The 16,708-nt window shown below is 42.7% G+C and overlaps 1 protein-coding gene across 1 annotated transcript in view; it reads right to left on the reverse strand.

Moving 5' to 3' along the window:
- The window catches only part of WIF1 (WNT inhibitory factor 1), a 60,802-nt gene extending 44,493 nt beyond the window's left edge, over positions 1–16,309 (reverse strand). Inside the window, exons 1-2 of the mRNA XM_026648785.1 lie at positions 15,964–16,309; positions 15,382–15,521 (exon numbers count right to left, since the gene is read on the reverse strand). Coding sequence (XP_026504570.1) covers positions 15,382–15,521; positions 15,964–16,105 — 282 coding nt within the window. The 5' untranslated portion in view covers positions 16,106–16,309. The remainder of the gene's footprint in view (positions 1–15,381; positions 15,522–15,963) is intronic.
- Positions 16,310–16,708: the final 399 nt, after the last annotated feature.

Here is a 16,708-nt window from a genome sequence, read left to right on the forward strand (position 1 = left end):
TACCAATACGACAATCTTGTCATAGGTAGAGGGTTCGATCTGGCTTACCCAGGCACGAAGGTCTGGCGGTAGTCCCCTCATGTATCCGTCGATGACCAGAACCGCTAGTATCTCTTCCAGACTCCAGGACTCAGTTCATAACCACTTTTGTGTGAGATGAATGAGATCATATAATTGGGACCGCGGGATTTTGTTTTCCTGGTACCTCCACTCATGATATTGCTGGGCTCGCACTGCAGTCATTACCCCAGATCTGGCCAGGATCTCTGCTTTCAGCTGGGGGTAGTCTGCCGCAGCCTCTTCAGACAGGTCATAGTAGGCCTTCTGGGCCTCTCCACACAGGAATGGGGCGAGGATGCCAGACCACTGTTCTCGGGGCCAAGCCTCCCGCAGGGCTGTCCTCTCAAAGGCCAGGAGGTATGCCTCTACATCATCCTCCCATGTCATTTTCTGCAGTCAATTGCTGGCCCGTATGATCTGCATCCCATCATGGCCCCGGTTCAGCTCTGTAAGGCTCTTTACCTGGTTTACCAGTTCCGCAACATAGCATGGTCTTGAGCAGCCTGGTCTATCAGCAGGCGATTAGTCTCTTGCTCCGGCTGCACTGCCTCCTGTTGGGCGGCTGCCTGGACACGGGTAGCCTTCTCCTGGGCAGCCGTGGCTTGTATCAGTACCCGCACTACCTCATCCATTGTGGTGGCAAAAAAAATAAACCCTCTCCCTTTTTTTTTTTTATCACCCTTCTTCTTCCGCCGCGCTGTGCACACCAAATCCCACTGTTAACACCAGTTGTGATAAAGTTCCTCCTCTGCCTTGGTGGGTACTGCGCTTGCTGGCGAATTCGCTTGCCTCATTTAGAAATGAATAAAAATGTAATTTTATCTGTGTAGGCATACCATAATATGAGTGCCTGAGTTGACATCAGGTCTATGAATTATAAGGTATACATGATTGCAAATGATTGGCAGGGCAAGTAAAAATGGTCAGTTAACTAAACAAGATATTGACATAGATTCACAATTGTGAGTTATATCAAGGGGTAGCATAATGCTCAGACTCAAAGGGGTTCTGCTGGCATGGTAATCAAGGGAGTGAAGCTTGAGTGGTTTGTGATGTCATGAAGTCCTATAATTTATATTCACAAGACAGGTAGTGCAGTATAAGCTTCTGCATTCTGTCACAACCCTGACCAGAAAGGGAGGACTCTAGCGATGAAAGGTACATGAAGGAAGGATCACAGACTGCAATCACAGAAATTTGATCATGCTCACCTAATCCTAACAGATGTGCTCTAGGCAAATCTAGGAGAAGGCCAAAAAACCCTCACAAAAAACAAACAAACAAACAAACACAAAACACAGCCCTCCACAAACCAAAACCCAGGGTGCCTGCCAATACACCCTGGTGGAAAATTCTTTCCCCATTTCAAATTTGGCTAGCTGGTGCTTGTGAGCACAGAGCATCCCATAGGTAAACACCTTGCAGGCATAAGTTAATTCTTTCCATCCTCAAAGAGATCCCAGAGTATGATGCTGGGCAACTGCTCATCCTCCTTGAGGGCCCTCATGTGGGATCTTGCACATCTCGTCACGTCTATTCAATGTGAGACCACATGGGGAAACAGACTTTAGGGGGAAGTGACATCAGCGTACCGATCACACTCAGATGAATCTCTTTATTTCACCAAACGTAATTTTTACAGTTTCCTTTATTTCCCAGTGCCTGGCTCAGCAAGAGACCTGAATGAATATGAACTACCTGAGAATCAAACTTGAAAAGATCAGACCAACTTTTACCGAACCTTTAAAAGAAATTGGTACAGACACCACGTGAGCCAGTTACTGAAAGTGTCCAGCATGCTTGAATTTTGCCTAAATGGTTTACAGTCTAAGATTCCTATAGGATATGTCACTGCTCCTAGATTTGCAGGTAGTGATGGTGGTGCATGGTGCATTTCATCTTCTACAACTGACCAAAAGTTTGTGTGACCTCTCCAGTTATCTATGCCTTTGTCACCTCTAGACAGACTATTGTTGTGCGCTCTAGTTAGAGCTACTTTTGAAGGTCACTCAAAATTGTCGTCTGGTTCAGAATGTACCTGCCCACTTTCAGAGATAAGCGGGTCATTATAAGCACATAATGCCAGCGCTCAAATCTATGAATTGGCTCCCTGTTCTCTTTTAAAGCCCTGAATAGTCTACAAACTAATAGTACAACAGACTGCTTCTCACTTCATCGCCAACTGTAGTACTTGAGGGTGGTTGGAAATCTGTAGCTAATGGTTTCTGTGGTTGAACTCTCAGGCCTGGTGGCAGGTCTTCTCCTTAGAGAGCCCCCATTTAGGGAATGTGTTGCCTTTGGCCAGAATTTGAATTTTCAGGCTTCCAGGCTTGATGTCAGGCTTATTTATTTCCTTTAGCATTTGGTTGGGTTTTTTTAAACTTTAGTTAGTTGTTTATCTCAGCTAATGGTTATTCTATGAATGTTTCCTAGAAACAATCAAGAAAGTGGTATTTTTAGTTTTACTGTTATAATTTATTATGGGTAGCATATATAATTTTATCTTTTTAATATGTTTTTTCTAATTAGAGTGCTCAGCAGCTATGGCAGTAAATGCTAGAGAAATCAATAAATAATTGTTCGTTCCTCTTCTCCCCCACATATCCTAGTAAGTTGGATTCTACCAGTACCTCCAGGGACAAAAGTCCAAATGGTGAGTATCATATGGGTTTAAAAACAAGCAAACAAAACAAAGCAAACTTTCACATTTAACCTATGCTTGGGGTGGGGTGAGGGGAGAGATCAGAAGTGTCCACATGTTTTCTTGTTGCTCAGTTGAAACAGGTCCTTACCCAAGTCTTTGTGATCCCATTTTTTGTGTACAACAGCCTCTTCTCCAAGCTAGACAGACTGCAGAAATTTAACTCCCACAACTATCTTTTGATGAGCTTAGTAGCTCTTCTCTGAAACGTCTCCAGAAAGTATATACTATGGAATTAAATATATACTGTGACAGGGTCGGGCCAGGGGCTACAGGAGGGTGATTGAAGGCAGATATATTAGCCCCAGGTTAAGCAGGTCCCTTTTCCCTGGGTAAGGTAACAGGGGCAGTTCCAGAACAATCGGGAAATTGCTGGAACAAATTAAGGCAGACAGGCTAATTAGGACACCTGGAGCCAATTAAGAAGCTGCTAGAATCAATTAAGACAGGCAGGCTAATCAGGCACCTGGTTTAAAAAGGACCTCACTTCAGTTAGTGAGGGGCACATGTGAGGAGCTGGGAGTAAGAGGCGCAAGAAGCTGAGAAGGAGTAGACGTACTGCTGGACGACTGTGAAGTACAAGCGTTACCAGACATCAGGAGGAAAGTCCTGTGGTGAGGATAAAGAAGGTGTTGGGAGGAGGCCATGGGGAAATAGCCCAGGGAGTTGTAGCTGTCATGCAGCTGTTACAGGAGACACTATAGATAGCTGTAATCCACAGGGCCCTGGACTGGAACCTGGAGTAGAGGGTGGGCCCGGGTTCCCCCCATCCCCTCACCTCCCTATTTGATATAAGGGGAGTTGATCTGGACTGTGAGTCCCACCAGAGAGGAAGGTCTCTGGCCAGTCCCCTGACCCATTAGGTGGGCCAGCAGAGACTGTGGGGATTGTTCTCCTCCTTTTCCCAATGCTGGCCAGTGATGAGGTTAGCTGAGTGAATGGCAGGTTTGTGCCACTAACAACAGGAGCAAAACTGAGGACTGCTGTGAACCTCTGAGGCGAGCAAATCTGCCAGAAAGTGCAGAGCCCACCAAGGCAGAGGAGGAGCTTTATCACAATACCCAAAATTGGGTGCAGCAGTTTTAGGCTTAAATTGCAGCAAGGGAGATTTAGGCTAGATATTAGGAAAAACCTCCTAATGGTAAGGTTAGTGGGACCCCGTTAACATGGAATTATACAATGGCATAACTTCGCTTGCTTTGTTTATGATACTCCTTCAGATGGACCCTTGAATTAGCTTCTTTGCTGCAAATGAATGAGGCATTTCTATCTTCATACTACTGATAACTAGAATCCTTAAGTTTTTCACTGATGGCATATAATGTGGGTCCAACCTGGCTTGAAAACTATACTCAGAGAGTAGTTAGCAATAGTTCACAATCTAACTGGAAGGGCATATTGAGTGGTTCTATTCAATATCTTCATTGGTGATTTGGATAATGGCCTTGAGAATACACTTGTAAAGTTTGTGGAAGATACCAAATTGAGAGGGGTTGCAAGCACTTCGGAGGACAGGATTAGAATTCAAAATGATCCTGACAATCTGGAGAGATGGTCTGAATTAAACAGGATGAAATTCAATAAGGACAAATGCAAAGTACTACACTTAGGAAGGACTACGCAATTGCATAAATACAAAATGGGAAATGACTGCCTAGGAAGGAGCACTACAGAAAAGGATCTGGGGATTATAGTGGATCACAAACTAAATAAAAAAAAAAAATAATATTGAGAAAAAAAAAAAAAAAAAAAAGCAAACCTCATTCTGGGATGTACTAGCAGGAATGTTGTAAGCAAAACATGAGAAGTAACTCTTCCACTCTTCTCAGCACTGATGAGGCCTCAACTGGAGTACTGTGTCCAGTTCTGGGCACCAGAAAGATGTGGACAAAGTGGAGAAAGTCCAGAGGAGGGCAACAAAAATGATTAAAGGTCTAGAAAACATGACCTATGACAGGGGTGCCAACCTGTGGCTCCAGAGCCACATGCGGCTCTTCAGAAGTTAATATGCGGCTCCTTGTATAGGCACCGACTCCGGGGCTGGAGCTACAGGCGCCAACTTTCCAATGTGCGTGGGGGGGTGCTCACTGCTCAACCCCTGGCTCTGCCACAGGCCCTGCCCTCACTCCGCCCCCTCCCCTGAACCTGCCATGCCCTCGCTCCTCCCCCTCCACCCCAGAGCCTCCTGCATGCCCCGAAACAGCTGATAGGGAGGTGCTGATTGACAGGGCTGCCGGTGGGTGAGAGGTGCTGTGAGCGGGGGACAGGGAGCTGATGAGGGGCTGCTGACATATTACTGTGGCTCTTTGGCAATGCACATTGGTAAATTCTGGCTCCTTCTCAGGCTTAGGTTGGCCAGCCCTCACCTATGAGGAAAGACTGAAAAAATTGGGTTTGTTTAGTCTGGAGAAGAGAAGACTGAGGGGGGACATAAGTCTTCAAGTATGTAAAAGGTTGTTATAAAGAGGAAGGTGATAAATTGTTCTTAACCACTGAAGATCAGACAAGAAGCAATGAGCTTAAATTGCAGCAAGGGAGATTTAGGTTAGACATTAGGAAAAACTTCCAAATTGTAATGGTAGTTAAGCACTGGAACAAATTACCTAGGGAAATTGTAGAATCTCTGTCATTGGAGGTTTTTAAGGACAGGTGAATCAAACACCTGTCAGGGATGGTCTAGTTATCTACTTACATACTTAGAGCTGCCTCAGTGCAGGCAATAGATGATCTATTGAGATCCCTTCCAGTCCTACATTTCTATGATCGCAGTTCAATGTACAGACTGGTTGGTAGGTGAATTTCCTGCCTGCTTTAAGACACAGTCCACGTGCCCCATGGTGTGTCAAAAGTTACTTTTTTCCTTGGGGTATGACTCATTAACAAACAAAACTGTAAGATAAAAGTCCAGTCCAAGTGTTCTTTTCAGGCTTGGCTGCTCGCAGGGGCCTACTTCAGTGTTGTTCAGTCCACACCTCTGGTCCTCTCTGTCTCAGACCCAACACTTCCTTACCAGTTCCTCTTTTTAGATTCCTTTCACTGTCTATATATCACAGTGTGACTTCCATTTTGAAGGATCTAAAAGCACTTTTACAAAATGAAATATAAATTATATACTTGTCACAAGGTGATACTAGCCCTTTCAGAAGCTGACCCCAGTTAGATTTATGAGAGGGCATCTGGGTCCTAGAATGAGACTGGCAGATGAGAGACCAGGAGACTGAGAGGAGCCAGAGACAGGAAGCAGCTGGTGAGAGCTGGCAAGAGTGGCTTGGGAGAGAGCTACAGGAGACCCAGCAGAAAAGCTGAGTCCTGAGGAGAGCTGGAACAGAACTGCTAGTGAGAACTGACCAAAGCTAGGACCCCTGATTGTGGGGAGGCCTTTGGGGTGGAACAACGCAGGGAGACTTGGGGTGAAGACCTGAGAGGAGGAGGACCATAACAAGGGGTTGGTCCTAGCGAGGGGTTCCTTGAACAGGGGTAGGACTCGGAGGCAGAGAAGCCTCAGTAGTGGAACACTGTGGGAAGATCTGTTGCAGGAGACCCGACTTGAAGGGCTGTGGTAAGAGTCATGAGACTGGTCATTCTGAGACAGGGAGGCCTGGAGACTGGGGTCCTGGATCAAGGGCAAAAGGAACTGGGAACAATGTGCTGCTATTGACTCTCACATGGGTGACTAGGAGATGATGTCCCTCAAGAAGGGAATGGAAAAACTTTTGTGTCCCTATGTATTTACTGTGAGAACTGGAGAATGGTTTTACTACAAGGAATTACTGCACGGGTGTATATGAATAAATTATGCCCAAAGGCGGGTTTTGTATTGGACACTGAAAGACTATGCCCCTTTCAAGGATAGACCAAAAGGGAAACTGAGGCTGGGCACACTTGTCATGCTGCAGCCTTCTGCAGGTCAGGCTGCCTTATAACTGTATTTACTTCAGTGTTTTTAAAAAAGCCAAGCAAATTCCTATCCATTTGCTCTCTGCAAGTGTACACTAGACATATTTATAAATCTCCAGATAAAGAACAAACTATTCACCCATCAAGGATTAACCACCCCTACACACACCTTTACCCTATTATCCCCTTTCTTAGCCTACTCCAGCCTACTAGTGTGGGGGAAGGGACGGGACAGATCTTGCTGTGTGCTCTGAAGACTAACAGATTCAGGTTCTGTCTGATCAATTGTGAGACCCAGTTTGAGTGTCAGAGGCCCTTCAGAGAGAACATCCTGCCAGCAGCATCCTCTTTAAACCAGGGCACTGTCAGTTCAAGCACCTCAGCTAGCAAGATACTGCATGAAGAGAGAAGGATCTCAAAGAACATGGATTTATAGATTCAGGCTTCTATAGCTTTATGAAACTAGCTGAGCCCGGCTCACCAGGGCCAGTCCCTCTCTCCAGCACTCCCATCCAGTCACCAGCCATGGGTCCTCAGCCCTCATATTTATGTACACTAAATTGGCTCAAGTGCAATTTCCCACAAAAACGCAAACACTAAAAGTAAGGAAGTTGCAAGTTAAGGTAACAACCGCATCCAATACTGAAACCAGTCTTCAATTATTAGCCCATTACCCACTCTAACATACTCACTTTCAGTACAACAGTACTATTACTTTGGTGCATATATCAAGGAAGTGAACTTCACCCACACTGCAATGCACCACTTTCTAGTACTACATCATTAAGTAATGTAATCACCATTCCAGTTCCCAGGACAAATTATCTCAGAATGACAACCTTGGCAGCTGCACAAACCAAATGGAGAAAAAATACAAAGCTGCTGATCACATACTCAGAATAACTTATTAAAAACATAATAAACTTCTATTTACCCTATGACTTTCAAAAAAGTCAGATCAACTGTGTAATATGCAGCACCAAGCCAAACCATCCCTAATACTGGTGAAATGTACACATACACACTGTTTCAGATGTCTATTTATAATGTCATGAACAAAACACATTTAGAGGTCTGAGGTAAGGTTGAGCAATGCAATGTGATTTTTCAGTACTTTGAGCGCATTGCTGGCGATAGTATGGTTGAATTTTAGGGTTCTGATTCTCTACTATGTCTGGGCTGTACTCAGATGTAATGGCAAGCGGTTGCTGCAGCAAGCCAATTGTGGTTCCCTGGACCTTGGTGAGCCAGTACCAGCGGAAGTTAGTGCGGCAAAGGCCCTACAGTGATTTCTGAAACTAGCAGCCCTTACACCAGCAGAGGATCAGGCATAGAAGAGCTTGGCTCCACTACACCCCAACTCCATACCCAACATGTCCTCTCCTCCCCTGGTTTAAGTTCACTTTGTGTTGCATACGCGGCACAAAGTGAACTTAGTGAACCAAAGAATCTGTCCAAATTGTGTTAGAGGGCATATGTGTTTTGAAACCAGTGGAGGTACACTGCTGTTAAGGTGGTATAATGCAACAGAGAATCAGGCCCCTGATGTTGGTGTCTTCAGTAACTTAGACTTTCCAGAGCCAGTAGATCTCCAAACCATGGGCTTGATTCTTCTCTCACCCTCATTGTTTTTACATCAGTATAACTGCATTCGTTTCAATGGTTATTCCCGACTGTCACAAGTGTAGGTGTAACACCGACCGATCCTGGTCGTCGACAGGCGGGACTGAACCTAGGGCCTCTGGAGCTTAGTGCATGAGCCTCTACTGCATAAGCTAAAAGCCAACTGGCTGTTAGGTAAGGCTGTAGAGCAAACTCATTTTATCTCTTTCTCTCTAAGTGGTCTCAGTGCCACCTGATGGGACCGAACACCACACCCAGGAGGTGTGTGAGTTACGTAGGCAAGATCAGAAGCAGGCCCCATGTCATCTTCAAGCTGTTTTCACTTCAGTGTAGGGCCCCACAAAAGTTATGCCCCAGTTCAGTAGGGCTCTTCTTTCAAGCTTGGCTTACCCTCTGAGCTGGAACTGAAACCCAACTTCCTTTGCCTCAGATCCATTTCCAGTTGCCCCACAAACCATTTTTCCTGTCTTCAGCCAGATACCCATTCCAGAACTTCCACTCCTCAAAGTCTAGCTATACAGGAATGCTCTGCAGGGAGTAACCAGCAACTCCTGAGGCCATCTCCAGAATATCCCAGTGGTTTACAGACCAGCTCTAGCATATGCACTTCACAAAAACCACCATTTTACTGGCATTACTTTCCCTTCCCCTTGTTGATAGTCTTAGAAACAAAGCCAAGGATTGAAGGGGCATAAAGAATGAATTGCAAGAGGTGCTCCCTCTAGGACACAGCTGAAGCAGGGGAATGTGAGGAAGCTCACACTATTATATTGTGTACACTGTACTGTACTATTATGTGGCTAAACACAAGATTCATGCTCCAGGGCTGTCAATCTAAAAGGATAAACTTAAAAAAGAACATCAGTATGATTATGGTTTCCCTGAAGAGAATCAGGAAATATGAGCTTGATCCTATAAGGAGCTGGGTGCCCTTAACTCCCATTGATGCCAGCAGTGTACATTCTGTGGAGGAGGAGAGTATTCAGCATTTCATAGGAGACACTCTGCACATTGCAGAATTGGGCCCTATCAAAGCATCACCCAAAAAATTAACATCAATAGATCTTCCTCAAACTAACTACAGAAATAAAATAAGGTGTCCTTCACTAACCCAATGGGATTTTCCACCTCCAAAAAAAAATGTCTAAAATGAAATTTGTATTCTCACCCTGATTGGTATAATAGGAAATGTAACAGACTTTATGTGATCTTTCAAATCCACTTAAAGCATCTATTTTGAGTATTCTACTCAACTATTATCTACCACTTCCATATGGTGAAAACATTTTTCAAACTACTGTAAAAAGAAAACTCAGGTGGCTTTGAAAACTCATTACTCCTAACTAAGGTAGGCACAACATTAGAAATAAAACTGACCAAATGTAATGTAAACATTGTAAATATGACCTAATATTTTACCATTTCAGAAAATGTAGGTCAAATAACAGATCTATGCATAGCCTATGTGAGAATGGGGCCCCAGGTATGTGTTTAAATGCACATAAGATGCTTTGATAGGAATACTGTCAACACAAATTTGATCCAAAATTTAGATATTACAAAAATAAGATGTGCACAATGCCTAGGGCCAAAACAAATGTTTTAATGCATTAATTGTTGTTACTGGAAACAGTTCTTATTATACAAATCATTCCATTGCACTGTTTGCAACCCTAACTTTACAGCATTTGGAACCTAAAAGGGAAATTGATTATAAACCAATGTGATGTAATTTGTTTTCCAAGTTGAGAGCACTGTAAAAGTAAATAAACACAATAAGTGAAAAGTAAATTGGGGTCTAAAATTCAAACACGTAGTTAGTAACATAGGGAGAGATCTGTTTTTTCCAGTATATCATTTTAAAGTTTGGTGTACCTTTAATTCCAGTATTTGTCAACAGCTAGTTCTGTAAAAACATTGAAAGTTTTATTACTTCCGCTTTTTTATTCAAAGCACATCTCTGTTTTGTTTTTAGCAATGTTTTTAAAGAAAAGAATAAGCACTGAAAATTCCATTGAAGGGTTTATTTTCCACAACTACACTGCTGTGTAAAAAGTGTAATTGTGTAGTTTACATATATGCCATGTAAATTACTATGGAAACCAGATGTAGCTTATAAGGTGCCTTGTAAGTCATTTCTACTGAGCAATAAAGCCTTTTTTTTTTTTTTTTTTTTTTTTTGCAAAACTTTGAGAAACTGCTGTTTTCTATCAGCAGATAGAACAGATGGCTCGCACATGCCCGCTTTACTAAATGAAGTGGGATCTCTATAGCATTACTCTTTGATCCCTGGTGGCATGTCTACAACACCAAGATGCAAAATACCACAGCAGAATAGAATCTAAATATTAAAGGTTTGGAGCTATGCTTTTGATACTAGAACCCCCTTTTTAAAAATCATGCCCACAGTATGTAAACATATTCACATTTCACATTGAAATTGTGGTACAGAGGTCAGAAAACAAGGTATTTCCTCTGTTTGCTGACATGAAACCACAGTGAAGGTACTACTGTAAATCCCAAGAGTCTAAAGTTATGCAACCGCATTTATCATAACTTCCAAAACAGTCATAATTCCATTAGAAAAAAATGTGGCCTGTACACATTAGACAATTTTAGAAATAATAAAAATTGCTGCTGTAATTGCGATGTACAAATGAGGTGTTTATTTATGTTCAGCGATTCCACTGAAATATTATTTGAACTGAAATCCACCATCTTTTGTTTTCCCTTTATTTTATCAGTGGTGTTGTAATATTTAAATGTGTTTCTCCCATTATGCCAATAATGGTATATAACAAGTAGTCTATTCACCTTCCTGAGGGAGGGAGGAAGCACATAAAGCTTTTAACATAGTCAGATGTTTTCTTATTCCTTCATTCTGAGCCAGATTCTGATCTCAGTCACATAAGTAAAAATATAAAGTAATTCCAATGAAGTGGGTTATTTTGGATTTACCCCTATGTGGATGAGATCAGAATCAGCCTCTCTGAGTTGTAATTTTATCTCCTTTCCTAACCCTCCTTTTGCAAAACAGAAGGTATGCTGAAAAACATCATAGAGTGACACATGCTCCCCAACTCACCATACAGACTGGACACTGCTTCTGCATTATTCAGTTACCAGTAACTGTTGGAGCAAAAAAACCCAACTTGTTTTTGATCTTGACTCTTCTTCTGCCCACTGAATTAATCAGACACTTATTTTGTCTTTATGCTCCAGTACTTACCTCCTATTCACTGACAAAGCCTTTGCTTTATGTTGATTCTGATCCTGCAAACACTCATATCTATGCTTAATTTTACTACCAAAGCAGTCCCACTGAAATCAGGGGGACTACTCCCATTAATAAAGTTAAGCATATGCATATGTGTTTGAAGGTTTGGCGCCTATATCCCCCTCATATATTGCTAAATACTGCTGAAGTGCTATTACCAACTGCATGCTGTAGGACTATCCTCCAGTGGGCAAAGTAAAACATGTTGCAGCATAAGTTAGCACACTGGGGACTATTTTTCTCCAAATTAGGAAGGCTCTGCACACACATCCCCCAGCATCGAGAAGAGAACAGAATAGACCCACAAGTCACTTATACCTTCTTTTGCAGGATATAAAAATGAAGCAACACCAGTGACTTCTAGTGGTTACACAGATATATGCAATGTACAATATTATCCCGTGGGAACTTTTTTTTTTTTAAACACAACATCTGTACAACATTCTGAAGTACAATTTTTCTAAACATAAAACTACAGCTGTTACGAAGTTTACACAGCATAGGTAATACTGGGTGGAATTTTAATAAATAAGGTCCCAATAAATAAGGTGGACTGAGCAGCTTAGTACGCATGGCTCCTCTTGACCTCACTGGGTATTGAGGGTGCTCACAACCTTGAAGTATCGACTCTTAATTTAGTTATCCCTCCCACAAAATTTGCCATAATTTTTGAAGTCCCTTATCCGCAATGAGTTGCTCAAGAATTAAAATAAACAAACATTTTTCATTTACTAATCAAAATGGCTTTAACAGTTCCTACATCAAAGAGATTTTTTTCCCCATATAGAAGCAACAAAAATGTCCAACTGCAAAGAAAAGCTAAGGAAATTCTCAGACAAAAACTAAGGCTGAGTAAAGGTTTCAAACACATAGTACTTACTTGGAGTGTGCAACGGATATTTGTAAAAGCCATTACATTTAAAATAAAAAGAAAACATTTGAAAATGTGAATTTAAAGTAAAAACTTTTTTCAAATGTTGGAAATATTGGAAAAGTGGAGTTCTGTTGCCACAAACAACCTTAATTCTGTCCTCTTAGCACTGCCACTAAGTTAAATTAGGTGCATGTGCATGTTATTTCAAAATTATCATTCTTATTTATTGGTTTTACCATAGCGCGTAGGAACCCTAGTCATGGACCAGGACCCCAGTGTGCTAGATGCAGTACAGTGCTAATTAATTGTGTTGTTTTGACTATGGACTGTCAAGATCTAGGGCAAGACCCTTATTCTGGCTCCAACCCCTTTACACCAGGAAAAAGGGCAGGAACAATATATAGACACTGTCAAAAAGCCCTGGTTCCCACCAGGGGAAGATATCCTTGGCACAGAAACTGTGGAAGACAGATGTAAGGCTGGCCTCAGAGAACCTACTGGGACAGGAAGGGCATGTTGGGGGTGGGCCACAGCACACACTACTGTGGAGATTTCAGGGAGCACTGCAGCCCAGAGGGCAACCTAGAGAGGCTGCCTCGCCAGTCCCTGGAACAGCCCAGGATTGGAAAGACATGAAGCTGGCTTAAAATCACCATAGTCACCCCATCTGGGCTGTGAGTTAGAACTCCTTACCTAATCTGCACTGATACATCATGTTTAAGTATCCACAGCCATTGGAACAAACTGCTCAGGTATACGTACTCTGTACGCACAGGATGGAGGTGGATAGGGGCAGTAAGTGCTAACTAAACAGGATTATATATTTTCCACCAAATGAATAGCCTATGTTATTTTTAGCATTTATTTGATTCATGACTGAAAGCTAACACTACTTTAGAAACAGGAGGAGCGAGACAGAGTTAAGGTTGTTTATAGTACTTTATTTCCATATATTATTTTTTCCAATCATTTTTGTTTTACCTTACCTTAAAAATTCCAGAATTAAGGTTTGTGTTTTTAAAACATCAACATTTTTCTCCTTAAATAATTGCTATGTCTTATGCTTAACTAAATCCTTCACTTCATCTTAATTTTTTTACCTGAAGTATGTAATAATAAATTATGCCAATCGGTTTCTGTAGAAATTAAACTCCTTCTATAGTTCTGATCTGATTTTGACATGGGAGATATTCAAACAGCATTTGTGTAGATGTACAGCCATTGAAACTGTAGATTAATTACTTTTTAAATTTTAAAATATTTAAGCATGTCAAGGCAGTTTTAACTAATATGATTTCAGTAAACAAATTAAAGAGAAAGAAGAATGATTTGTTGAACAGCTTTGTCACAGTTCAAATGGGATTTCATCCTGCAAGGTGCTGAATACACTGACCCCAATCCTGTAGAGATGTTAAACACATGCTTAACTTTAAGCGTGTGAGCAGTGCCATGCATTTCAAATGTTACAATCACAGCTTTCCAACAAACTGTTCACTGGGTTGCAGAAGAGGGGACTTAAAGCAGAAAAGAAAAAAGAGGATAGGGAAAAGGAATTGGGTTCTCTCTGATGTCTCAATCCCACTACCCAATAAGATTTTTTTTCCTCATGGACAGCAGTACAATCATGCCTGTCCTGGGGCATGTTAACTACGGCTAGTTACTTAAATAGCACTCTGTGGTATAATTTTTGTTTTCTATGTAACTATAGATACAAATAGAACTCCTGTGACCTCAGTCCCCATACAAGTCACTTTGCTTCTCTGTGCCTCAGTCCTCATCTGTAAAATGGGGATGATAGCACTTCCCTACCTCAGAGGGGTGTTGTGATGATGAATATATTAGAGTGCAAAGCATTCAGATACTAAGTACCTAACATAATAGAAGGGTATGACAGTTGCTGTAAGAGATTTCCTGAATCACAAATGACCATTTTGCAAAAAAATGTTTCTAAACAATTGAAAACTCGCATAGTTATAAAGTTGACCAAACTATAACCAAAATATTCACTGAATATTTTGAAAAGTACATGATTTTTTTTTACTGAACATTCTCTTGTATAAAATGCATAGACTGCTTTTTTTAAAAAAAGTTGTTTTATTTAGAATTCTTTTCTGTTAAGCTGAATATGTCTCCGTATCCATGATAACTTTAGACCAACATGATGCAGTGTTATGCAAATTTAACATATTTATCAGTCTGTCAAATTATGCATAAAAGTATGCCATACTTTATCTTTTCAGTAAAAAAAGTTAAATAGAGAATTGTGGGCTCAATAGATTGCAACATTGCATAGTTTTGCCATTATACTTTGTAGAAATAGATCTAGGCAATACAGCTCCTATTTTAACACAACTATGCATATTGAAACAGCGTGTGTGTATTTAATAAATGAGTCATAGTAGAGCTCCATATGCTAAAACCTTATGCTTTTTTAAAAAATAAAATAACAAAATTGTATCCACATTATGGACTGTTGGCCTGTAAAATTTCATTTAAGGCTAGCTAATGTCTTCCTCATGAGCTTGTGTTGTCTAATCTTGTTGGTTCTTTTATCCTTAGTTTATCAGCAAAGAAAGCATACCCTCCTTCTTAAAATCCCATTTTAAAACTTACTTCTTCCAAGAATTTTCCTTATAATAATTTCCACATCAATAATGTGTCCACAGCCTTCCATGTTACCACATATTTTGTGTTGTCTGAATTAAATTATAAACTTATTGGGTTAGGGACAGTGTTTCATTCTGACTTTTTTTAAAGCATTATACATTTTCCATGCTAGATAAATAATTCCTATAACAGGTGATTCTAGATCAAGGGCTCATTCTTTAGTGTCTTTTTGGCACATATCAGAAATAGTTTCCTAAAATATTCTAAAAACTAAAGATTTGCCTCTGCTGAACATATTTAAAGAGGACTTTTTTTCTTCTTCCAATCTCAATCTGTACCTACCCTTCCTGTTGCATGCCAGGTAAAATTCATAGAGTGGATATTGACTGGAATAGCTGGCATCCTCTGCTGGGCTTTTCTGAAATCATGAGTGAATGGGGCCATTTTCCCCTCTGAAACAATCAGAATATCCTCTTCAAAGCCTGTAAAACAAAAATACATAGACTAGAAAGAGGGAAATGAAGGAGGATTATCATGTATGATGACGAACATTTTACTGTGGAGAATAGTTATCATCGCTATCACCTAGTTCTTGGGAAGCCTAACCACTGGGATAAACTTTCCCTTTCCTATGCTACAAACAACAACAATGTTTGAACCACCTAAAGTTTCCACTGGCACTTCAGTTTTCACGGCTAAAACACAGAGCTCAAGTGCATCGGTTAGTCTTTATGGAGGGCTACGCCTTTCAGCAGGAGCCCCACTAGTGCAGGTTAACAAACTGCTTGGAGAAGTAACTCACTGAAGCCTCTAGGCAGGGCGATTTCATGGGGCTGGAAAACACGTTGCTGAAGCGCCTCCAGGGAGACGCTGACTGGAGCAAAGAGCCGGTGCTAAGGCGAGGGGGGTAGAGCCCCAACTTACCTATCAGGACTCTGGCTTGATGAGCATCAATCCACATGTAGAGAGTGTCCTCTTGCCGCTGCGCTGCCCGCGCCGGCAGAGCCCAGAGGCTCAGGATGCTGCAGAGCCCGAGCGCTGAGCAGAGGGCGCTCGGACCGGCCATGCTGCTGCTGCTGCTCCGAAAGGCGCCGGGCGCTCCCTCGCGCTGCCTTCCCCTCGCCCTGTCCCGCGCGCACACGCCGCGTGTCTCCGCGCCGACTGGCTCTGGGCAGCGCCGGGCGGGCTGCCTGGCTGGCCGCGGGGGGTGGGTTCGCCCGCTGGCAGCAGCGAGCAGGGCTGGGAGTCGGGCTGAGCGCGGCTGAGGGGGGACGTGCCTGGGAAAGGCACCGGCACCCAGCGCTGCCGCTGAGCCCCGCTAGGAGGCGCCTGCAGCAGGGAGGCGAGGCCGGGCTGGCAGCGCGGCTCCCCCAGAGGGGGCCGGAGAAGCCCGCCGAGTCCTTCCCTTGCTCGCCCGCACTTCCCGGTGCTCGGCAGGGAGGCGAGGGGAGAAGGGGGGAGGAACGGGGAGCGGGTGCCGGCGGGGAGCGGGTGTGGGAGGCGCAGGTGGGGATGGGAGGAACTGGGGAGGGGGGGTCCAGAGGGGCGTTAGATGGGGGATAAGTGGCAGGGAGACACCTGGGAGGGGTGAGTACAGGGGCTAATGGGGGGGTGTATTGAGTGCTGGGGGGAGTATAAAGGTAATGGGGCGTTGTGGGGTGAGAGGGAC

This window comes from Terrapene carolina, unplaced genomic scaffold, assembly GCF_002925995.2.
Source record: "Terrapene carolina triunguis isolate 2854851 unplaced genomic scaffold, T_m_triunguis-2.0 Scaffold68, whole genome shotgun sequence".
In the NCBI taxonomy this organism is placed as follows: domain Eukaryota; kingdom Metazoa; phylum Chordata; order Testudines; family Emydidae; genus Terrapene; species Terrapene triunguis.